Source organism: Notamacropus eugenii, chromosome 2 (assembly GCF_028372415.1).
Source record: "Notamacropus eugenii isolate mMacEug1 chromosome 2, mMacEug1.pri_v2, whole genome shotgun sequence".
In the NCBI taxonomy this organism is placed as follows: Eukaryota; Metazoa; Chordata; class Mammalia; order Diprotodontia; family Macropodidae; genus Notamacropus; species Notamacropus eugenii.
Window position 1 is genome coordinate 42,140,576 of NC_092873.1, and position 25,032 is coordinate 42,165,607.

Below are 25,032 nucleotides of genomic sequence, written 5' to 3' on the forward strand. Positions count from 1 at the left end.
CACCGCGGCCTTCTAGGTCGGAGGCGAAAGGTTTGGGGCCGTTCGGCCTCCGTCCCCGGAAGTAGGGGGCCGGGGAAGCTTCCACGACACGGGGGGCGGGACTCCTGGGCACGTGGTAGGGCCGAAGGCGGGGCCCGGGGAGGGGAGAGGGCGGAGCCTGGGCCGGCCTGCCTAGCTGCCGGCGGCTCCCCCGGAGTGTCGGAGCTGGAGCTGCGAGGCCGGTGCCACGGCCGGGCCTCCCCCCACCCCCGTCCTCCCGGGGCCCCCCCTGCGCGCCCGGCTCCTCCGGGAGAAGCTGCCGAGGCCGGAAGGCGGCCGCGTGACTCGCTGTCCCGAGCCGCCCGCTCCTTCCGGACGCGGACGGAGCCCGGGATGTGGGGCCCGCTGAGTCGCAGCCTCGGCCGGGGCCTCTTGGCGGCCGCGGGCCGGCGTCGGAGGGGCTACGCGCGGCTGCTGCTGGCGGGGCCCCGCGGCGGCGGCCGGCGAAGCGCCGACGTGGCCGCCAAGCCCTCCCGCCTCGGACAGGGCCGCTCCGCCCGCGGGCTGTGCGTGGTGGCGCTGGCGGGTGAGCCGGGGCCCGGCGCGGGCGGGAGCCGGGGGCGGCGGGGGGCGGCGGGGCGCGCGTTGCCGTGGGGACGGCGCTGCGTTGCCGTGGTGACCGGGCCCGCCCCCTCTCGCCAGCAGCCTTGTCGTGGTTCTTCAAAAGCGCCCCCGCCGAGGTGGAGGAGGAGGAGGAGGAGGAGGAGGAAGACGAGGAGGTGGAGAGCCCGCCCTCCGAGACCGAGCTCAGGATCATCGAAATGCTCAAGCGGGCCAAGGTGAGGAGGCCCCCCGTGAAGACCTGCGGGGAGGGGGGAAATGCCGCCCTCCAGCGTCCCCAGGCCCGGGGGCCTCCCTCCAGCCCACCGCCCGCCCCCGAGACCATCCGTGGTAAGAGCTGGGCGGAATAAAGGTGGAAATAACGTGTGCCTGACGCCACGTGCGCAGTCAGCTTCCCCCCTGCCTTCTCGGGGAGAAAGGGGGGGGCCGAGGCGGGGAGGGTTAGTTTTTTAATGTAATGGGGGAATATTTAAGGAAATAAAGAAAAGTATATAATATACTTACATATGTACGTTTATACATATGTATGTGCACACCCATACACGCATGCATGCATGTACACGTGCGCACACATACACACGCATGTACACACATGCACACATACATACATACACACATATACATATATATGTACGTATATATAAAATCACTAGCCAGGTTGCATTGCTGTCCCTCCTTTGATGTTTTCCTTTGCACTCTCTGCCTGCAGCTGAGTATTATGAAAAAGGACCCGGAGGAGGCAGAGCGCATTTTACACGAGGCCCTTCATCTTGCTCATAAGGCAGATATCAAGAAGGCCATCATCTACACCTATGATATGGTAATTCTTCTCATACTGTTGCTGGGCCAAAAGCAGGAGAGGGCTTGCTAAGCCTCCTGCTTTCTGTTTCTGGGTCTCAAGAGGACAAAACATATAAGTTGACTTTTAGGTTTCTCGCTTTTTCCATCTGTCAGATGAGTTTAATTTCAACGTTGGAGGGGGTTGTTGATGATTATAAGCTCAATTCTTATGCATAGTCAATCCGCAAGCAGTTACGAAGAGCCTACTGTGTGTCAAGCATTGTAGGAGGAGCTGAAAATTCACCAGAATGCTCCACTACATATTAATACTTCTGTAAATATTCAGGGAATTTTAAGAAATGGTTAAGTGCTAGCCTGGTCTTTATCAGCACGGTTTGAAATATATGCCCATCAGTCTCCTTGTGCAGTGATGACTTCTAGTTAGTGATGGTCCTTTGGTCATACTCATCTCTCACTTTAAGAAAATAGAGGGGAAAAGGTCTTAGATTCTGATAAAAATGATGGAGGCAGTGCACCAATTGGAAAAGTAATGTTGATTTGACTTCTCTTTCCTTTACAGATGGCTAATTTAGCGTTCATGAGGAATCAGCTTGAAAAAGTAAGCAAGTGTTTTATTAGACTCTGAATCATGAAAAATTAGGCTTGAAATTCCAGGAGATCTTTGTCTGGAGATCAGATGAACTCATTTAAGTTGAAGTCGTACTGTATCACAGCGTTCCTTAAGATCTATAAATAGATAAGCTCAGGAGCCCTGCCATCTTCTGTCACCTCTTAATGTCCTTTTAGAGAGTTATTCTGTAAACCCCTTGTTGGGAACCCTCATCCTAGTGTTTTCTGTGACCCTTTGTGGAATGGTGGGACCACTTATACAATTTCTTATTTTAGGCAGAAAAGCTTTTTAAAGCAACAATGAGCCATCTCCTGATTGGAGGCATGAAGCAGGTAAGAATAGTAATTTTTGTTAACTGTGAGTGGTTCCAAATTAGCATCTTCATGAAAGGGCATTTCTCTTAGTGTATATTTTATGTCTAACCACAGTAAAACCACCCTTCTAATTCTCCATCTTCCACCTCAAAATAGGAATGCCAGCCTGCAGCCATGCTGCCTGATATGCCAGGAGTGTAGTGGTTTCTTAATTGAGCTTTTAACTGTGACAATGAGGAACACACAGACCATGAGGCAGTACCCTGATGCATGAGGTCATATGATACGGGTTGGTACTTGGAGTGCTAGAGGGAGACTTAGGGTCAGAGCCAACAGTAGGACTTTGGACAAGTCAGTTAACCTTTCAGGCTCAGTTTCCTGATCTGAAAAATGTATCCCCACAGGGTTATTATGAGCTAAAACCAGGTAATTTAAATGATGGTCTGTGTAAGCCTTAGCATGTTATATAAATGACAGTGATTATTACCTAAAATGATCTCGGAAGGAATTGTCTTTAAATGTCTTTTTCTTCCAATAGGAGGACAATGCAATAATTGAAATATCCCTAAAGTTGGCCAGTATCTATGCTACTCTGAAAAGGTAAGTTAAGGTAGGGCCCTTAGGATAGCAGGCCTCACAGGGCAGGCTTGGTGCTGGAGGGAAGACTTTTGACTTGGGATGTCGGAAAAAACACTCTTGTAAAACTACCTGCTTTTCAGAGGGTCAGAAACCATCAACTTTGTCTGGCATCCCAGAAATTCATTTCAGTTTGGCTGTGGCCTACTTTATCATATGGGCTTGGATTGATATGCTGCTTTCATGGCCAGGGGAAAAACATTTACAGAGTCTGACTCAGCTGCAAACAATTGATCAGTGTCAGAATTGGAATATCTCCATCACAGAAATTGTGTGGTAATGCACCTGGTACATATCCCTCAAAAAACTTTTTAAGAGAGGAGGTTTGAGTGGTGAGTGGGTAGGAGCTCTGAGAGCCTTGACTTATTGCCATCTTCCCATTTCACACGTCCCTTTCTGGTGGTGACTCAAGCCTTAGTTGGACGAAAGAGAAGTCTGACCCTGATCCCCCTGCAGAATGTCAGGGAGCTTGAAGGTGAACTGCTCGTCCCTGCTCTTTGCATTACAGACAGGAATTTGCTTTTGCTGGCTACGAGTTCTGCATTTCAACCCTGGAGAGAAAAATCACAAGAGAGAAGGCATTAACAGAAGAAATTATGCCAGGTAAGGAATCCAGGTCTCACCTGAGAGGGATTTCCTAATGCACTGCAGAAAAGAGAAGGAAGTTTCTTAGTTAAAGTGGAAGAGAGATGAATTATGTACTTTGGGTACTGATCAGAAAGTGGTTTGTATTTTCTGCTATTGCTTTGGAGACAATCACTGAGCAGATATGGCCACTTTCACTGCCACCTTTTAATGAGCATACAGCCCACGATCCTTTAGGAAGCTGAAAGAGGAAGACATTGATGTTTTCCTTCCTGTACTCAGCTCAGCTGCAAGTCTGGATCTTTTAATTTAAAATACCTAATTTCTTAACCTCCAAAAAATGGGAGTCAGGCATGTAGCAAACTCAGAAAGGACAGAATTTCTCTGGCTAATGTGTTAAAGTTCAAACTTTCCAACGCCAGCAAGTTAATAGATTAATTAACTGGAAGTAGGATGAATAATGTGGGAAACTTTAACTCCTGAATTCAGTTTGAAGTATGGGGAATTTCCAGACCATCAGATACTTAATAACTGCAAAAAATAAAGTCTGGAAGTTAACTCTAAGTCAGTTTCTAGGTATCTAAACCATTTCTGCCTTCCATGGGCAAGTGACCATTAACTGTCCCAACTCTCTTGACAGCAGTTTTCATCAATGAATGAATAGAACCTACTTTGATTCTGAGATTGGGGTATAATTACATGGGTCCTGGTAGTGGCAGTGCAGTGATGCTGCTGCTTGTCTCACATTGATATCTAGGAGCTGGGATTCTCAGGGACTGATGGGTTGATTCACAAGGGAATGAGGCCATGGCATCGGAAGCTGGGAGGGAGGGACGATCTCTCATTTCCCTTCCATCCACATGGTCTTGCTTGATTTTTAGCTGAAGAGAAAGCCAATACTCATCTCCTTCTGGGCATGTGCTATGACTCCTATGCTCGATACCTCCTTGATATCAGCCGACTGTCTGATGCACAAAAAATGTACGAAAAAGCGTTGCAGATTTCCAGAGAGATACGAGGAGAAAGACACCCACAGGTGACAACTGCTGCTTGCTACCTTGGTGGCTTATTGGTAGAGGGCTGTGCGTTCATTATCCTGCCTTAAAAATCAGGGTGAAGAAGTCTAAGGTGAAATTTCTACATTCAGAATAGGAAATGCTATACTGTTAGAAGGAAGAATGGGAAGAGATAGAACTGCTTTTGGATCAGTGAGTAAAACTGGAATAGATGACCTTTGGTCTGAGTGTGGGTGAAGTAACTTATTCCCTGAGTTATTCTGGGGGGAGTTGTTCCCTGAAGACATGGGCTGTTGGTGTTGCTGTAGCCAGAAAGACCAGTACCATGCTGACTATCGTCAGAGGGGCTCTAGAAATCAAATAGAACACATCCCCTTCTTGTTCAGAACCAGGCTAGGTTTTCCTTTGCCAGCCAGCATGTCCCTGCTGTTTACCACACTTATAGAAAGCCCAAGTAGAGCTGGAAACTCTCCAGAGAAAGAACCAAAAAAATGATAAAAATAGTCTGAAGCCTGGAGGAGGTGAGAGGGGAAGTGATGGAGGTGGTCAGTGTAGACATTTTCACTAAGTTCCAGCATAAGGTGAGCAGGAAATTTGAGAAGCAAATCTCAGACCAATAGTATGTGATGGCTTTATCTGGTTGAATTGGAGAATCGAGTGGTTTGTGTTGTTGAGGACAAGGGTGAGCCTACTTCCTTAAGCTGTCCGCAGCTTCTGAAGCTGTTTGGGCTTCTCCGCCTCCTCCAACAGTTGGACACAATTTAAGCTTTTCCTTAAAACTGAAGAGCCTTCTGAACCCCAGTTATTATGCTGAATCCTGGGGCAGCTTCCTACACCAAATGGCCCCACTTAGCTTTTGTTTCCTTCCTTGTTTGGGGGATAGGTTCTGTAACTCTGCTTGTCAAAACTGTATACAGAGTACTGAAGGCATTTTCCTAGTGTGTAAAGCATCTAGTTTTTCTGTCTGTTTGGGGCAGCTTTTTCAGTAATTGTGGAGTCATATGTGTTCTGCGGAGGTGAGGCTTCTGGAAAGGCCCCCTCTAGGCTCAGTGGGAAGTTTTATTCTGCTAGTTAGGAGATGTTTGGAGCTTACAAGGTGAAAAAGCTGTATGTCTCGAAACATTTGCTAACGGGAAAAGGTCAAGGGCAGGGCTTCTTAACACAGGCTCCACAGATGGATTTCAGGGGAGGGGAACAAAATGACATCTTTGTTTCAGTAGAATTGGGTTCCTTGATACTCCTGTGTATTTTATTTGAAAACATGACTAGCAATCCCCATGTGACTGACCATTTTTTGCTTGTGTATTTTGTGTGTGTATTTGCTTGTATGCGATGATGATGCCAGCATGACCAAGGCACCCTGGGAAAACAGAGAAGGGTGCCAATGCCCACACTATCCAAGCTGCCTTTGCATTTTTTTTTGATGCAGACTGTAGTGCTAATGAACGACCTGGCCACTACCTTGGATGCACAAGGCCGCTTTGACGAGGCCTACACGTATGTGAAAAGGGCATCGGAACTGGCAAGGCAGATTGAGCACCCTGAGCTTCACCGAGTGCTCAGCAACATGGCAGGGATATTGATGCACAAAGGTATTGGGGAGGAGGGAAGATAAATGGGGGAGGGTCCTAAATAAAAGTATAGGAGACAGCAAGGGAGGAAGACACCCTGCCAGCAGAGGAGAGGATACAGGAAGCATTTAGAGATAGCACCTCCCTCCTGGAGATTCTTTTTTGTCCCTTTGCATCCTCTTATTGAAGAGTAGATCAGAAGAGGTCACTGAAAGCTGGAATGGCCACCATATTGCTAGGCCTGTGTTGGCAGAGAATTAGCCATATGTGACCTCCTTTGATTCTTGTAACTGTGTCAGGATGAAGACCCTCCAGGTCAGATGGAGGCCTCCCAACTCAGGAGCCCAGGAGGGCATCTTTGATGCCAGCTCCTCCTACCTCTGGACTTCTCTCCCCAAACTCAGCTCTAGCAGAGGAGGGGATCATTTAGAAGCCTATTTAATCCTTTAAATTCTTGAAGTCTTTCCCTTGGGCTTCCTATTTTTAAAAGTTTTCTGCTTTCCCTTCCTGGTTTTAGCGAGCTTTGTTGAAGCCAAATATGTCTATGAGGAGGCCCTGAAAGAGGCTGAGCTAAAGGGAGACGTGGCTTCCATCGAGCACATCAAGGAGGAGCTGACTGAACTGGCTAGCACTAGAGGCCTTTGACTCTGTTTCACCTAGGGGTAAATCTCTCGGGCTGGGGGGCAGGGTGGTGACGTCCCTGAACCAAGAGGAAGGTCCAAGTAATGTAATTCTAGTCCGAAATACCTAAACAAATGGCTTGAAATCATTTGTATTTGATGCTTAACTCTACCCCCCCATCCCTCAAAAGTCAAACAAAACATACTGTATACCAGTCCTTTTTCTGCAAGCCACTCAGATTTGAGCTTTGTTCTCAGTGTTGGACTCTGTTTTATGGGAACAGAATGGAAAGTGTAGCTTTTATTACCGAGTCACCTAGAATGGTAGAGAAGAAACCTCTTTTTCAAGGCCTGACTTGTTTTGGGGCATAACAGCAGCTCTTAGAATTAGATCACTGATTTAGAATTCAGCAATCTTTCTTGGTGCTGTTCAGAGGGTCATGAAAGGCCTGGCCTTAACTTGGGTTTTCATTATGATTTTTAAAAATATGACATTAGTGCCCACCTCTTTTCTGTAGCCTCTTTGCTCTTCTCTGTTTGTGTAGAAAGAGCAGTTTGTACCAAACAGATCAGAGATTGAAGTCTTAAGTTAGCTTCTTTGCAAAGGGAAATTTTGTCTTTCAGGATATACACACCACTTCAACTCTAACTTGTAACTTGTGGTAGAAGCCACATTCTGTTTTTTGCTAGTGGGCACCAAAAGAAAAAAATGACATTAAAAATGGCTTAGTCACGGGCGACCACGACATTTCACCAAATTGTTATTTTAAAAGTATAGCTCACTGGCACTTATGTGCCAGGCTCATAATCAGTGAACTTGTTCTGCCCACTATCCAGAATTAGGTTTTCATAAATGGGACTGCTAAGCAGGGCAGCTGGAAATGAAACAGCTGCCTGCTTTTGGAAGTGCTCCAACGTTCTAAATGGATGATGGATAAGGCTTCTAACATTCTTAACACTCCTGGCAGCTGAGTCCAAAATAGTAGGAATCACTGAGTCATAGTTAACTGGAGTGAGCTATTAAGTTTCTGCAGGAAACTGTTTATTGTGAAATTGTGTCTTTCAAATCTCTAGAGCTTTTAATTATTTATTCTTAAATGAACCTATTAAAATCCTGGGAGAAGGAAAGAAACCTGTCACTTCAGTCTCACCTAATATGGGTGAGATTTAATCTCCCATGTACTAATTTAGACCTGCTACACTTGAAATTGAACACTTAAGCAATCACACACACTTATTCACATCTCATGAAATTTTGTCTTACAAATGACCACTTGCCCAGGGAAAAGTGACAGTTTATCTACATAACTAGTGATGAATGTAAACTTAACTATTTGTATGCCATCCATGGAATGGGTGTACTAGTAATATTTTTGGTACGTCTGTGGATTGGATGATCCTAAGTAATAAACTAGACACCAAGATCACTTATGTATTGAATAATTTTTTAAATCTAGTATACGTTAAAGGAATCCTGGCGGGCTTTTTATTAGTTTGGCTCAGACTGAAAAAAATGTTTAAGTTGTGTGAGGCACATAGCAAATACAGAGGCAGGATGGCCCAGTGGATGGAGCTGGCCTGCAAAGTGCTGGGTTTTTGACCCATTCTGGCCATGTGACATTGGGCACATCTCTTCACCTCCCAGTGGCACTGGATGTGGATCTCTCTGTGTATTGGAAGATCTCTAGGCTCACCCTAGTGAAATGAAATCCCAGATCTGGTCCAAAAAAGACAAACCAAAAAACAAAGAGTCTTAGGGTCCAGGATCCTAGGGAATGGGAGAATGAAAGGATAATTCACATATAGGATAAATGGTGTAAGATTCTGAAAGAAGGTCTAAATCATTTGCTGACCTACTTTCTTCAAAAAATCCCGAAGAAAGACTAGTTAAATCTTCTCTATGTAAGTTTTGACAGATAAAACTGGTGCTTCACAAGGAAAGGTTTAGTTAACTAAGCTCACCTGGGGGGCTGAAGAGGTAGCGATGGGGGGGAGGGTAAATGGCTTGCTCCCAACCTGTATCTCTGCCTTCCTACTCCTGCTTTAGCACTTACTCAGAAGCAAGTTTGCTTAGACACGCTTAATTATTTTTCCATTTTAATCTAGAGATTTCCAGGGTGGCCTAGCCATCTCAGGGGTTTGGGAAAATTCTCTGGGGAGGAACTGTCTTCCACTGGAGGGAGCCCCAAATCATATTGTTCCCAGTGAGGCTTGTCTGCACTGTTGTAAAACGAGGCCACAAAGCAAATGGAGAACTAGCTGATCCCCTTTTATTGATTGGTCTGAATCCAGAAGTCACTGACTACTAAAGACATTGTGTGTGGGGGAGGGAGAATGAAGGAAGGGGAGAAATGAAATTTTATCATTACACATGGGTTTTCAAGTCTTAAATGTTTTCAAATCAGAATCGGTGAACATACCAAGATGGAAACATTGTGAAAGCACAGATCATAAATCAGCACTTAAAATGTTGTCTGACTGCTTTTGCAAACCATGAGTGGAACAAGACAGAACCAACTCCATAAGGTGCCTGGCATTCCAACCAATCTCCACTTGGGCCCTGGGTGCTGGAGTCCATGAGGGGGCTGGCTTAAGGTTCAATTCCAAGAACAGAACTTCAGAAGGCCGGAAAATCGGTGGGCAAAGGCAGCTTCACTTGGAGGGGATGTGCTAAAGGGAGGGAGGACCAAGACTTGTCATATTCACAGAAACCACCATGGCTACCAATTCATGCTCTAACCAAAGTAGATGCTCTGGAGTCATTCCACAGACTAAGCCATTTAAAATACCCCAACTTTCTTGTGTGTCAGAGAAGTAGGAACGGAATGGCTGTCATAAGAAGGAGCAATCAGCTGTGTTCTGCTTGATGCCAGAGGACACAGACACTGCATGGAGAAACGGGCAGAAGGTGCCACGAGGCAGATTGAGACTTGACGTAGAAAGAACTTTTTTTTTTCCCCTAACAAGCAGAGCTGCCTAAAAGTGAAATGAATTATGTGAGAAGATGGCAGGCCTCCTGGAGAGAGGATTCTTGGTCAGGTAGGATTGGGCTTAATGGACCAATGAGGATTCTGTCCAACTGTACAAACAGAAAATGACCTCCTCCTAGAGATTAAATAGAACAATATTTCAAATTGTACATGAGTTGTGTGGGGAGTTTTTGGTTTCCTTTTCCAGGAGTGAGGCAAAGCATCAGTACGGCAAAGCATCATGGGTCCACAATTAGATCTGAAAAGTAACTTAAGTCTCTATATTTTGACTTCTGTCACATCAAAAAAAAAATCATCTTAGAAAACTATTGGCCAAGAATAGGATTCCCTCCCCACTTTTTGGTGAGTTTGGATTTTCAAGCATCTAGAAAAATATTGTAACAACTGCGGCCTGTGGACTAACAACATGAATCAGTAAAATCATTCGGATTCTAGAAATTTCCCCTGGTTAAAACTGAACAATAATCAGATGTAATCATCCCATTATAAATCTGAGGTAATCACAGAGCCAAGTTAACACAGATGGCCATCTTTCAAGTATCAGAAAGTAAATATTTTAACTCCTTCGGGATTTCTCTTAACGAACCTCGAGAGGCCCAGGCTTCTCTAAAATGTACACACCGACGACAGTGGATACTCTTGGCAGTTCAGTGTATATTAATCCCAGCAAATTTTAAATTGTACCTGACTCTATTTATACCCATTTTACACCCAAACAAACCTGGCATTTTCCCAAAGGGACAGTGGGGATAGATTGGTGCCTGCCTTCTGTTGTGATAAACATCTAAAATTCAGCAGGTAGTGATTCATGAGATTAGGAAGATAGTCTTGGACCATAAATAATTCCTTACTCCAATTTAAAACTAGTTCCATTAGCCAATGCAGTTAGGTTGTTTAACACTAAGCTTGGCCCCAAAACCGGGAAGCAGAGGGAGGATAAGTACGAGTTTGTGCAAAGAACAAAAATATGTTAAATTTAAACAGTGAATCACACACTGTTCAGTACTGTAGAGCACAGAATCTAAAATATCTTGAGACTGGCTAAGCAGTTTGATTGCTCTACAAAACTCCAGAAAAAAAAAGCAAGCCTACACAACAAGAAGGGAAAGTTAAAACCTCCCCAGGAACCTGAGACCCCCAGGCCCACTCTCTAGGGCCACAGAGATGGGAGGCAGGCAGTAGCCTGTTTGGACTGCATCAAAGAAAAATCCCTAGGGTCATAGTTAAGTCACCAGTGTGCATTACAGTGAGGTGCACCTCATATGAGCAGCCTCTTCCTTTTCAAACAATCTTCACAAACCCATGCAATAATATTGCTGCAGTGCTCGGTTTTTAAAAAATTAAAACTAAAAGACTGCACTGAAAAAAATGTACAAATGTGGCAGAATACTTTTTAAATGAAGGAAGTGTGTTCTCTCCTGCTTGCTGACTCAATTCTGTCGCAGGGTCCATCTGAAGAGCTCAGTATTTTCATAAAGATTTTTAACATCACTGGGAAAATGTAAGGAGAAACACATCATTAAAATACAATGCCCGTGATGGCCAATGTAATGTAACAAGGCCTCGGTGAGGTGGTTTGGAAGGCTAGAGCTATGAAGTCACGCAGTAAGTTGCTTTAAAAAAAAAAATCACAAAAATGACCCCCCAAAGTCAATGATGCGCTGATTGGAACATAAGTAAGTACACCAGATACTATAGCGAGGGGAAAACACTGCAAAAAGGTCATCTCTATTTACAGAAGAATGATTTAAAGACATTATGCTTTTCTTTACAAATAGATGTAGAACAGGAATTGTCCACTTTTTAAAAACTCTTTACATATTTATCTTCAGGATTTCCACCCTCCACTATCACAGTCATTTTTATACTTGGCTCTCCAAATGAGATCCCATCATTTCTTCATCGTGTGTGGCCCTGGCTCTCCTGGAAAGTCTCTTTGGGCACAAGTCAAGAGACAGTTTTTTAGACCCGCAATTGAGAAAAAAAAAAAAACAACACAAAAAAACCTAAAGACCCCTCCCTCCTGGTGTCAATCCGTGCATAGTTCATTCATCACTGTCTGACAGCGTCTCATATTGTGAAGACAGCAGCGGGGCGGGTTCTCTCTCCCACATCCTGTTTGGTGGGTGAGCAGCTGCTTGGCTCACAGATGAGGGGGCACATGCCATCGATGTTGGCGGTGTACTGCTGAGCATCCGCATCGTCAAAGGGTTGAAAGGGAACTGCGTTGAACCTGCCAAAAATAAAATTTGGCTTTTATTGATCAATGCGTATGGCTTTAGGAAAGCTTAATTTCCTTCTGTAGAACTGAACAAGAATGGTCACAAAGCTACGCGGGACATGATAAAAGCTGTTAGAATGAAGAGGTAACGTCACACTGGGGAACAGGCACCATGAGGACAGGTGGGAGCCAGTGGCTCTCCCTCGGACCACTTACAGGCCACAGAAACGTGACCTATTTAATAACAAAGGTGTCTGACAGACTGCACCCATCACCCAGCAGTGTTTGGGACTCTCCATGGGTCCCCTTCCATGCTTGTTTAATAATATTGTCATAAGGTGTGTGAAGACGGAACAAAGAAGAATAAAATGACTGAAGACGCAAGAAAATACGGCCAATAAAAATATTTAAATCTCTTTTATTGAGTATGAAAAAAGAAAACTGAAGAATGGCTTTATGGCACATGATTTACTAGCAGAATAGTGCTTCGACTGCTGAAGTCCGTAACTCAAGGGAAGGGGCTGAAGGTTCAGGGGCAAATAAAGTAGCTGCCCTGGATCCAGGAGGGGGAGGGAGAACAGGTGTACAGGCTGCTGAGGGAACAGGCCATGGGGATGCTCCGGGCATGCTGGCATCTATGACTTATTTCCCATAAATCCCTCAGCGACTCTCACCCCTGCCAGCTCCATCGAGGAACACAGAATTCTCAATTGCTTGAGAACTTGGAGACAATCATTTCTCTGAGCTAGATTTAATCAGACTGATTTTTTTGTAGCCTGCTGCTGCAGTAGGAAGTCTTTAGCTGATACATTGTAATAATGTTAGAATAATGAGTGAGAAATCACCCCTGGATAGTGCTTTAAGCTTTACAAAGCACTTTCTTTACCACAACCGTGTGAGGTAGTGAGGACAAAAATATTTATGTGACTTGCCCATTATCACACAGTAATTCAAAACCTGGCTCTTCAAGACCCCAAGTTCAAAGTTCTTCCCCTTCTGTGCTATGAGGAATATTGGTTGAAGAACGAAGTTACCATGATATGACAGTTATATATAATTCATGAATCAATTGTGGGTAGCAGAGGATGTTCAATTTATTCTTTCCCACTGGATGTCTCTTTCCCACTAAAGAGACCTCAGGTAATTCTAAAACTAATTTATGATCACTATTAGTTTTATATTGCCACCAAAATGTAGGCTAAGAGGTCAGACAGAATTCTCTTTCTAGACCTACCATACACACAAAAACATATGTGTGCCATAGAGCATTTTTTGAGATGACAGCTTAAGAATTAAGCTCTGTAAAACCAGGAAAATCATATATAAAAAGGCAACTATATCCAATATAAACAAAAATAAATTAAAATGGAATATTCTTTAATAATGACTAAATTTGATTCTGAAACAGATATGAGAATGAACCTGCCTTCTTTGCAAAGATGTGACACTACGGACATGGAATACTGCATATATACTGTTGGAGCTGATCAATATGGTGATAAATTTTGCTGAATAGTTTTCCTCATTTATTCTGCTATAATGAATGGATCTCAGGGTGAGGGAACAGGAAAGGATATATTGGGAAAAGAAGATGATGTTAAAATATGAGAAAAAATTTAAAAAAAAAAAAAGCTTGGAAGCTTTGGGCTAAAAAAATAGAACCTCCTCGCACCCTTTCCCATTCTCTGATTCTTTGATTTCAACTTCTAAACATCACTAAATATATACGCTGATGAACTGACCATCTCCTCTTCCAGCAGTGCAGGTCCCAACACATCCATGTGCATGCTGCGTGATTTTCATCTCTGTGCTCCTGCACATGTCTCAGCGGTCCCCTCCCCCTCCCACCAATATGCTGAGAGACTTCTTCTTCTTCTATCTTGATACCACATGGGTAGCAATGGAACACTGTGGCTGTGCCCTGGTCCTCCCTGGCTTTCCCTACGTGATAGAGCCCTCTGGTCATGCATTTCTCTCAATTCTTCATTTGTCCATGAGCAGTAGTGCTGCCCTTTGGGTGATCCTCTCTCACAGTCCTTTGGAGAGTGTGATATCTCATGAATCGCAGCCATACATCATTACTGGAAGAATAATGGGATTAAAATATGGGCCTTTGCTTCAGGAAGAAGTCTGATATTAATAAAAGCACTATACAATTTCCTAAAGTCCAGTTAGCTCACTCTTCCCCTCCGTTCTATCCTGGGCCCAACTCACTGTTCATATACATTATCTGTCCAAGACAGAGGGAGTGACAGACACACTCTACAGAGGGCCTAGCCAGCTGCCTGTTGTCTACCACACAGCAGGCATGCTTCATCCACTTGGCTTTCCTGTATGAAGAGTCAGGCTGATCTTGCCTAAGATGTTCTGCAGTACTCTGGGTCTCTTTGCAATCTGCATGATGCCATCCACAAATAGATGTATCTGGAGAACCTCACCCTCTTTAATTTAGTCTGACCATGTGACTCCTCAGCATCAGCAGCTAGCTAGTGCCTTTTAAGGACAAAACACAAAGACTTCTCCATTGGGCTTTTAAAGCCTGCATCCTGGTGCCGGTCTGCTTAGACACTTTATTCCCCTCAGGATCTATGGCCAAACTGGCCTCCTTGCTCTCTTCCAGACTCAGCCTTCACACAAGCAGGGCTCAGACTCCAGGGCTCTACTCTCTGAGCTTGGGGGACAGCTTAAAGGCTGCCTCCATCACCCTTGTCTGATTTCCTCTGTTATGAGTGTTTTTACTCACCTGTACACAAGGAGTTTCCCTTCAGCAGAATTTAAGTTCTTTGAGTAGTCATACCACCAGCACCTAAGCACAGTGCCTGGTAAAGAGTAATCACTTAAGAAATGCTTGTTGATTGATTAGGGTCTGCACTGGACTTACCTCTGTCACTTACAAGCATATCTTCCTGGTTTTTATTTTCTTTGCTTGATGTTAACAAACATGTTTGAATAAAGAAATATGTTCTATCTTTCAAAGTATCTTGTAGGCTGCCATGTATGGTAGAAATACTTTGCTGAAGGAAGGCCCTGAAGGTGGTATCTTGCCCCTACTGAATCACTTTTGTTTTTTTAGTAGCCAACAAACAGGAAGCAAGGTAGGATCCTACACACTCTGCCCCTTTCAATCCACTGTGTGATTGAGATTAAGTAGCACAGCATTTGTGAAAGCTGGCCTGTTCCCTTGTCACACCTCCAAGGGTGCCCTCAATGTACAGATCATCATAAACAATGTGTACAAACAGTTAAGTATGGATACGGCCCCTGTCTGGTGACAAAGTCTGACTTCCTTCTGCACTTTTGGTATCCCTTCCCTCTTACATATACCTGAAATGGGGTGCCTCCAGCATGGACCTCCTCTGTGTACCCTTGGTTAGGTCCAGCTTTGTGTTCTTTGAATGCCATTTCTGCTTCCTCATGCAGTATACATCAGAAACTAGGATGCTAGTCCAAAGGTGGCGGCCCCATTGGCCTTCATGACGAAGAGAGTTTGTGATAAAGTCTTTACAAAGAGCTTCCATTTCTGTCTGTTTTCCTCCCAATCCCATCATTCCAAGTCTTCAGGACGACTGCTCAGTCAGGTCTTTCTCCATGCTTCTTTTAATCTTGCCTTTCTCTCCACAGCTCTCACTGTCTTATGAGGCGATACTGTTCATAATCTTCCACGATCCTCCTCCCTAAGATTTTACAAAGGCATTTATATTCGAAACCAACATTGCTGTTAGCTGCCGCACGTATCTCTCGGTTTGGTCAGGAGATTAACTGTATGCTGGCTGAGGTGGTTTCTAGGCTCTCTTGGTTTCCCCACTATGGCAACTTCTTTAGGGAAATGGCTACAATCTGGCTCTATTTCTCATTTGGGGGCATCCACAAACATCTTATTTCAATAGGTCAGGTTGAATTTATTGCTTTTGTTTTTTTTTTAATTGAACTCTGCATTTTTCTTTTGTCTTCGTTATTCTGGTTTTACAAATTCACATTATCTTTGTTCTAAGAAGCTGAAGGCCTGACTGTACACCACACCATAGGTGGGCCTATATGCCAAATCAGTTACAATTAATCTCCCGTCTGTTAAAATATAATCAATTTCATTTAAAAAATGGTATTTGGTACTTGGCATATGCTCCCAATCTGACTTGAACAAATTATTTAGATAGGAGTTCTTAACCGTTTTTGTGCCATGGGCGCCTGTGACAATCTGGTGAAGTGTATGGACTCTTCAGAATAAAATTTTTAAATGCATAAAATAAAATATATGAGATTATAAAGGAAATCAATCATCTTGAAAGTTATCAAGATATCTTTTTTTTTTTTTAAAGTTTACAGACTCTAACAGGTTAAGAACCCCTGATTCATCACATAAGAGCGAGGCTTCTGTGCAGCGTACAAACCCTTGGCCTCTTGTTTCTTATTGCTTAAGCACATTTTCCAACATGTTTTTCACCATCCTCCCTCACACCCATCTTTGTACTGAAATCACTGAGCATATCAAAGTGTATGCTGACTTAATGGGGTGGGGAGGGGGAGATCTCTTCTTCATGTAATTTCTCTATTCTCTCATCTTCTGCAAATCACTTGTGCATGTGCTACATGTAATTTCATGGTGATGTCACAAATGCTTACAAAGAGCACCATTAATATAAGATGGCCAAATGTGTTATGAAATATTTCTTGCAATCTCTGTATGTCTTAGGCATTGTTTGCTTCTCCTAGGTCTCGGGACCTATGGGGCTAATGAAAGCCACATAAGCCTGGCTTAATTTTAAGCACATGGATAGCCTGTAGCCATGGAAGACCAGAGGAACCAGACAGGCTTAATGCTTTTGGGGGAAATCTTATACAAACTTATCAAGAAGGAAACAAAGCTCTTCTATTTCCCTTTATTCCAAAGAGATTATTGTCATTTCTGACCTGGGTACCCTGCGATAGGCAAAGATCTGGAGAGCTATAGAAATATTCTTTATGAGTACTAGTATTTAGTAATAGGGTTATCTTTTTAAAAAAATTATGTCTCACTGATTCAATTTCTCAGATTGTAATCTTGTGTTTGGGGCAAACATAAATCTGGCCTAAGACATCTGGTGTAGGCAGCAGGATCTGATGAGGCTGACAGTGAGTTTGTGGCTTGTTAGGAGAGGGGAATGGCAATGGGGAAGAGCAGTGTGCTCCTATTGCCAGGATGGCTACATATTAGTCCCTGTATTTGGTGGCCCAGAAATTAGAGGCTGTGGGTGATGAATTCCATCGCTGGGACAAAGCTGCACATCCACACAAGTTGGCCAACTGGGTTCAGTGAGAGAGTTAGCGAGGGGGTAAAAACACCGCTGGATTCACTGTTCCTTGGCTATTCCTAATAGTTATTGAGAAGATGACCATGAAATGAACAAAAATGAAATTAAATGTGTCTGAGCCAATGATGCTACACAGAAGGTGGCAAACAAATTGTTGGAATTTGTGACAGTCCAGGTGAAAGTGGAAGCAACTCCTCTCCCCTTAGTGATGCTGCTGGGACCATCTGATGGGACTCTAAAACAACTTGTTGCTCCAGAAAAATAAGAGATGAAGTTTGGGAGGAGAATGGGGACTGGAGAAAGATTCTTCTTATGCTGGTTCTTCCTGTTCATCTTTACCCAAGCCAGGCCTTCTTCAAACACTGGGACCAAGAAGGTATGTGCTACCACTATCCCAAGGTGCACTTTGATAGGAGAATTGGAAAAGATTAGGATGGGGAAGGAGATGAGATGCTTGCCAACTAAATACTGTTAGAAGGACAAGGCTTTAAAGACTTGGCTAACTAGCTAATTTCTGGCCAATGGGAGTAGACAACGACTTCTTTAATGAAGCTGAATTTTCTAAGTTGGGGAAATTAGCTAGCCACTCTCCTGTTTTATACAGTAGGGATAGGAAACCTGTATCTGCCCCTGTGGGTTATGCTAGGAATCTTGGCCCTCTAAGGATGAACTCCCTCCCATCCTTTTACAATCTGAAGGCAAGCTAAGGAGGGTGCTCACTAATTGAAAATGCAAAGAGTTCTTAATTGACTCTGTAATTCTTACTGACGAAACAAACCCCCAACTCTTAGGAATAGCCTATTTCAGAAGACATCAGAGCTAAGCTCTGGGAAAGTATTCGTTCTGCTCGGTCAGGTACTCTTTTGAAATTTGGATTTATCAAGGCGAAGCTTCCTGGATAGTCAGCAGACCTGAGTGGTGGTACCCTCTTCAGGGTGGCTTATTCTGAAAGGATGGAAAGGCCAGAGGGCTTTTCTAGGAGGGAGTTATAGATCTAATTATTAAAACAGGGTGATAACCAGCCCCATAATTTCCCAGTTAGTAAATACCAAAAGAAGGAGATCCATCTGCCCAGTTTACCCTCTACCAACTTCCATGTAACATGACCTTACAAAATTTAGATCATCAAGAATGCTCCCAAAACTCATTCAGTTCTTCCCACAGGAAGTTAAGGGATTAACATCCCTGGGGATTCCATGGAGGGGAGAGGATTAGGCAGTCAGCAGAAAGATTTCTGTCTGGATCAAGATGGCAGGATGACAAGTAAGATGGGCCTCTATTACAGACATAAAGTAACCTGAGGGTAGGGTGGTTTGCTGGGTGGGTGGAGGCTGTTATTTTATCAACCTAGCCCATGACATTAGGGCAAGTTCACGGACACTCCTTGATGTGCCCAAGTCTTTGTGCACTGTGCCCCTCTGGCAGTGGGTCTCCCTGGAGAGCATGGTGGAGATTTCAAACTATACCACAAACATGAACTTTAATAGGATGGGCAGAACTCAGAAATGTGCCAAGCCTTCACCACTGAACTGTCCATGAAATAGACTGTTGACCTCTGAAGGGCAATTTTTTCAGACCACCTGCCACTTCTACTGTCAGCTCTGGCCACCTCTTTGTGATAATATGGAAGCTAAAAACTGCTTTGATGCTTGTTTGTGTGGACTGGTTAGCGTCCCATGCTAGACTAGCAAGTGAGGCCTCCTTGTGGGGGCAGGAGAGGCTAGGTAGTGGCACTCTGCTGATGTTCTACAAAGGGTGACTATTTCTATAGCAGGCTGGGTCCTGTCAGCACATACCAACAACCATGTTGTTCCTTGGGTAGCTGAAATGATGCTGTGGACAGAACTGGCTTCACTGAGAACAACAATGGGACAGGCTAAATTTCATAATAATATCAGACCAGGTGTGGTTTTTTTGGCTTTCACTACAAGGACTAGTTGCTTTGCAAAGGCAGCTTCTGCCCTCAGTCCCACTTTGTACTCTTGGGTGGTTTAGGTAAATCATTTCCCTGAAATCCCAAAGAGGGTTTGACAATGAAAGGATAGCAGATTCAAACTACACTGAAGAGGTGGGGGTGGGGGCAGAAGCGTGGTAGTAGGGTGAGTTGCTGAATTAGTCCTTCTGTCTAGAGACAGATAAGGGTCAGGGGCTGTGCAGGGGATTTCACAACACTTTGAACCAAAGAATTTGTTTTCACTGTCTTTGGTGGATGTTTCTATTAGGGGGAAGTGGTGGCCACAGGGAGGGGGTCTACAACCTAGGAAGCTGACCAAAAGGCAGGGAGGATCTCACCACAGGCCACAAGATGAGTTCTAAGCAAGGGGGGGGCCACTGTAAGCCCTTAGCTTCTGCTTCTAGAGAGTATTTCCTACAGGTGTTTGGACCAAAGATGCCTCTGAATGTTTCTGCATCTGACAGCCGGTTTTCTGGCTCAAACTGCTGTCTTCTTGGTGTAGCAACAATTAGCATGTGTTACTACACTGACCTCATGTCCAGTTGGGTGCATTATTTGCCAGATTTGATGACATGAGTTATTCATATCCTGGGGGAGTGGTTATGGTAAAATTTCCTTTGTAGAGATCTTTCCCTGTTCTCCTACTTTTGTGTTCCCCCTGTGGCCATAAAAGGATCAAGACACTAGAGTAGAACAATGTCTTTGCTCAGAGCTTGGACCCACTGGGGAAGGATCAGGGCATAGAGACCTGAAATGGGGAACCCTATTCAAACCAGAATGAAGACTGGAGGACAACACTTCCGATCTGACAGGCTATTTATTCCTGCATGGGCTATTACTGACCTGAGTGCATCTCCATACAGAGTGACCTGGAGAGCTGCAATGGTACTTCTCTTGGCTGAGTGTATTTTATAAAAATGGATTTTAAGAGTCAGTCTCTCCAGATCATAAACTTGCACTTGCAGGGAGTGCAGACATGGACTAAGACAAAGATAAAACCAACTCTGCCAATTCCTGCCTCGTGAGTCATTCTGCCAATCAGCTACACTTTTCTTTTGTCTTCTGGTTTCACTTACATTTTAAAAGGGGCAATTTAGTTCCTCAGGCTCGTCCCTGAGTCTGCATCCTACCTCACCTCAGATCCTTCCCGTGTGACTCTGGACAAATCACTTAATCTCTCTCAAGATTAGTTTTGCCATCTGTAAAATGGGGAATAATAAAATAGCACCTACTTCACATGGTGCTGTGAGAATCAAATGAGATAATATATAAAATACCTTGCAAAGCCTAAACCTCTAAGTAAATGCTTACAACTGTAAGTACAGTAACCATGAGTTGATGTTTACTTTTTAAATGCCACCTTTTTCAGTCACTCTGGTACCATCACAGCAGAAAAGGAAGAGGCTGCAGAGAGCAGAAGGCCATTTCGTATTTTTCCTTTTGTCATGTTGCTGGGGCCAAAAAAAGTGATCACCCCTTGGTGATGAGCCTCCTTGTACTTTCCTTAAGCTGGTCCTCAGAAAGTACATGCCATCTGGGTTGACACTATTCTCAAGCCTTTTCCAAATGTGGCAGACAAAATATGCCCTAACTTAAATGCGTTCCACTGGGCACAGCTTGCAAGAAGCCCGAGTCAAGTCTATGTCACAGTCAAGGCCCCAGAGTAGAACTTAATACTTCAAATACTTCAGAGCCTGAAGGCCCGGATGAAGGGGAAATTTCAGAGGCCTCACGTGCGGCACCTACTCCTAGGGATCATCTGCATCAGATGATGAAAATACCTGAGACTACAAGCTTACGCCTATCCACCAAAAACGGTCATTGACTTGCTCTGAACTATATGCTTATGGATGCCTCAACTAGTTTCAGAAACTACATAGGTGACTGATTGGATCAGTTGCTTTCCTAACCCATCCCTGCCTGTGTCTCTCATCAGAAACCAAAGTCAGGCATTTGTGCTCTGTACACCCACATTCTGTGCAGGAAAGTAATCTGGGCACTAAGCAGTGACTAATGGGGAACACAGTCTCAAGATGTAAAATTATTGCCTTAGAAAGAAACAGTAGCTATGAATAAACATAAATGTAAATGATCAGAAATGCTGTTCTCCAGCCCCCAGTAAGTTTCTCACCTGTGGAAGAGGGCCGATCTTCCCAGGCCCACACAGGTGTCTGCCTGTGATAGTCTCCTTCTGAATGGACAGATGACACTGAAGAAGGTCTTTCAGTTCCTAAGTAGCCCTGCCCAGGAATGGGCGATTTAGACTTTCTACTATTTGACTTGCCAATTAGCTTCGGTTTGCTGACTCCCCCACCTGCAAGCAAGATTTATATTAAAAGAAAAATCGTTCTTGATACATCAGGGTTCTAAGATAAAAACCACACTTAAACTGAATACAAATGAAAGTAAACTAATCTCTTGGAGAAATCAAAATTACTTAGAACTGCTTAAGAATAATTGAGCACCCTCTGTGGGAGCACAAATGCTCTGAAATAAAAATTCCTATCTCTGTTGTAACATCTGTAATATGGTAGAAAGATCATACACATTTCTTATTCTTTTCTTTCTGATTTCCAGTCTAAACACATTCTCCCTAAAAGCAGGGGTGGGTAAGGACTTCTTAGAGGCTGATGACCAAACACTGAACTTCCTCCACGTTCTGAGCACTGAAAAGGTGGGCAGTTTCTCTCACACCTCAGTGTCACTGTTGTAGGTCCAATTGATGTCTTCTGAAAAGCAATCTTAACTTAAATGGCCACAATAAGTTTTTAACAAACGTTACCAGAGTTCGGCGATGGGTTTGTTTCCTCTCTGCGTGTTTCACTACTGCCCAACATGGATGGGTTCGAACTGCCTGGTACTACTCCCATAGGTGGTGTCAAGACAACTCCATGATCTTCTCCTTTGTCATCAAAATTTCCCATCAGAGCCTTCCTAATTATATCTTCTAGACCCAGATTACTGGCAGGATCCGCAAAAGAATGACCTCTAGAACTGATGGAGCCTGAAGAGAAAAGAATCCAAATATGTAATGAGCTACAACAAGAAGACTGGGGCCAAAAAAGCAGCAGAAAAAGAGAAATTAATTGAAATTAATTAGGTAACACAGAACTCTTACATGCCACCAGCATCCAAGCTCAGTCTCTCACTCAGCAACTCATGAAAAGTAGCTCGGTGCCTGGCAGCCCACTGCTATTTTTGTTTCTTTTTCTAAGTGAACCCCAATCACAGCTAAACCAACACTTAACGTTACTTTTCCTTAAATCCTGACATTATCCTCTGGTTTCCTTATAGCAGAGTTTTAATAGTGTGTCAAGTACTCTTCTGGCAATAGTCTGGTGAATCCTATGGATCCCTTTTCAAAATAATGTTTTAATATTTATAAAATGAAATCCATAGGATTACAAAGGAAACCAATACAAGTGTCAACATTAAAAAAAAAAGTTCCCAACCCCTAGGTTAAGACCTTGTCTCTGCCTTCTCTTTCTCCCTGCCTTTAAAATGATTAATGTGCTATTCTTTTAAGCTAATTCTTCTCAGCTGCTTCATTTCCACTACCTTATTAATTTAGGGGATAATCAGGTAGCCTCTGAGTGCAATGATTCCAGATTCATGAGATTTAGAGGTGAAAGGAATCAAAGATTATTTATTACCTTGTCAAATTAACCCCCTTAATTTATCGATGTTATAAAAGCTCAGAGGGGTCAGGTGACTTTCCAAGATCTCATAAATAGGACCATATCTACGAGTAGAATGGGATCAGTTAATCTGACTTTCCCGTTGTCCAGATGAGGAAACAGGTGCAGAGAGGTTAAACGGAGACTAAAGTCACGTAGAAAATTAGTGGTACAAGAGGTAAAATGAATAATTTTCAATTACATAAAACTGATCAGTTTTTGCACAAACAAAATCAATGTGAGGATTAGAAGAGGAGGAAAATTGGGGAAATAATTTTCCAGTAAGTTTTTCTCAAATACACAGAGAACCAAATCAAATTGATAAAAATAACAGCCATTTCCCAATTGATAAATGGTCAAAGGATCATATGAACAGGCAGTTTTCAGAGGAATAACATCAAAGCTCTCAATAGTAATAAGAAAAAATACTCTAAATCATTAATCATTAGAGATGGGCAAATTAAAACTCTGAGGTATCACCTCACACCTATCAGATTGGCTAATATGACAGAAAAGGAAAAAGACAAATGCTGAAAGGGTTGTGGAAAAGCAGGGTCACTAATATCCTGTTGGTGGAGTTATGAACTGGTCTACCCACTCTGGAGAACAATTTGGAGCTGTGCCCAAAAGACTATAAAACTGCAAAACCACTACTAGATCTATACCCAGAGGAGATTTAAAAAAAGAGAGGGAAAGGACTTATGTGTACAAAATGTTTATAGGAACTCTTTGTGTAGTTGCAAAGAGTTGGAAATGGAGAGGATGTCCATCAGTTGGGGAATGGCTGAATAAGTTATGGTATATGAATGTGATAATGGAATATTATTATGGCAGAAGAAATGAGGAAGAGGATGATTTTGGAAAAGCCTTACATGGACCAATGCAAAGTGAACTGAGCAGAACCAGGAGAACACTGCCCATCATAAGAGCAAATACTGTGTGTCCAAGGATCACCTGTGAGTGACTTAGCTCTTCTCAGCAATACAGTGATCCACCACAACTCCAAAGGACTCATGATGTAAAAAGGCTATTCACTTCCAGACAGAGGACTGAGGGTCTGAGTGCAGAATATTCCTTTATTTTCCTTGCCTTTGTGTGTGTGTGTGTGTGTGTGTGTGTGTGTGTGTGTGTGTGTATGAACAGAAACGGCTAATGCACAAATGTTTTGTATGACTTTATATGTATAGTGGATATCGTATTTCTTGCCTTTGAGACAGATGGATGAGGAGCAGAGGAAGGCAGAACACTTGGAACTGAAAATAAAAATTAAATTAAAAAAAGACAGTAAGTGGTACTAAGTAGCAGGGTCAAGGTTTGAACTTAGGTCAAAAGCAAAATCAGTGAGTTTCCCATTGTGCCACATTCAGCCTCAGTCAAGAGGCAAGTTTTCATTATTTGTCTTACCTGAGGTAGTGACTGCTGGCAGATTAAAGATTTCAGTTCCTGGCTGAGCAGCTGCTGGAATTAAACATTGCATATTTAAGTTCACTATCTGGAACCAATCATGGCACATCAAAACAGATAATTAGTACTCAAAAGCTTTATTGCTTCAGGGTCTCAGCCTCTCCACGCCACCCTAAGAGCCCATTTCTCATTAGAGGCACCATTTAAGGTACCGACAATCTTTACAATTTTTCACCCACATCTTTACATTATTACTATAAACAGTCATTGGTTATTCAGTAATTCTTCCTTAATTACAAAATTATAAAAGTTTTGATGTGTTTTGAGAGATGAGAAGTAACGTGACTTCAAGAGTGTCACTACTAGTACACTTAAGATACATAGTTGCATTTTCAGCCAATAAAATAAGTCCCACTTACCCATGTCAGAGTCACCTCCACCAGAGGAGTTCAACTTACGAAAAATTTCCTGCTTCTTTGATTTCACCATGGGTGAAGTGTTTTCCAGCTTGGTGAAGAAGGAAGGCAGGTAGCTAATGCTTCCTGGTGAGCGGGAATCATTCCTGTGAAGAAGACCATGATGTCATGTTATCACAGTGTTCCCCCGACAGGAATTCAGGAATCTCTCTCATTGAGAAGAGTGTTGCAAGTGCCACCAAAAGATTCCCATCTATCAGACAATCAAAAGGTCCTTTTCCACTGATTGTTAAGAGTGCTCCTCTTAATAATGCTGAGCCTCAGTGTCT

At 43.4% G+C, this 25,032-nt stretch overlaps 2 protein-coding genes across 22 annotated transcripts in view; one reads left to right on the top strand and one right to left on the bottom strand.

The window, feature by feature from the left end:
• Positions 1-136: 136 nt before the first annotated feature.
• On the top strand, positions 137-13,596 carry TTC19 (tetratricopeptide repeat domain 19). Of its 4 annotated transcripts, XM_072640044.1 has the most exons (11): positions 244-565; positions 682-818; positions 1,310-1,420; positions 1,961-1,999; positions 2,287-2,343; positions 2,864-2,925; positions 3,470-3,564; positions 4,428-4,582; positions 5,992-6,154; positions 6,651-6,795; positions 13,373-13,596. In XM_072640044.1, the coding sequence occupies exons 1-10, from the start codon at positions 373-375 to the stop codon at positions 6,776-6,778; spliced, it is 1,140 nt and encodes a 379-aa protein (XP_072496145.1). In that variant the 5' UTR covers positions 244-372; the 3' UTR covers positions 6,779-6,795; positions 13,373-13,596. The 4 variants fall into 4 exon arrangements, with proteins under 4 accessions (XP_072496147.1, XP_072496145.1, XP_072496146.1 ...); XM_072640046.1 differs by lacking the exon at positions 13,373-13,596 and having other exon boundaries at positions 137-565; positions 6,651-8,180; XM_072640045.1 differs by lacking the exon at positions 13,373-13,596 and having other exon boundaries at positions 685-818; positions 6,651-8,180.
• NCOR1 (nuclear receptor corepressor 1) overlaps positions 11,451-25,032 on the bottom strand; it is a 190,599-nt gene continuing 177,017 nt past the window's right edge. For 12 of the 18 annotated variants that reach the window (XM_072640034.1, XM_072640032.1, XM_072640028.1 and 9 more), the window contains 5 exons: positions 24,707-24,849; positions 24,288-24,341; positions 21,989-22,210; positions 21,338-21,520; positions 11,451-11,976 (listed from right to left, as the gene is read on the bottom strand). In XM_072640034.1, coding sequence (XP_072496135.1) covers positions 11,789-11,976; positions 21,338-21,520; positions 21,989-22,210; positions 24,288-24,341; positions 24,707-24,849 — 790 coding nt within the window. In that variant the 3' untranslated portion in view covers positions 11,451-11,788. Of the gene's footprint in view, positions 11,977-15,288; positions 15,639-21,337; positions 21,521-21,988; positions 22,211-24,287; positions 24,342-24,706; positions 24,850-25,032 lie in introns of all 18 variants that reach the window. The other 6 variants (XM_072640039.1, XM_072640035.1, XM_072640038.1 and 3 more) reach the window with 4 other exon arrangements.

Excerpts from the sequence above, each read along its gene's own strand:
- TTC19 (XM_072640046.1), top strand. The coding sequence starts at position 373 with ATGTGGGGCCCGCTGAGTCGCAGCCTCGGCCGGGGCCTCTTGGCGGCC. Across the intron at positions 819-1,309 it reads AAATGCTCAAGCGGGCCAAG|CTGAGTATTATGAAAAAGGA; the intron begins GTGAGGAGGCCC and ends CTCTGCCTGCAG. Across the intron at positions 2,000-2,286 it reads TGAGGAATCAGCTTGAAAAA|GCAGAAAAGCTTTTTAAAGC; the intron begins GTAAGCAAGTGT and ends TTCTTATTTTAG.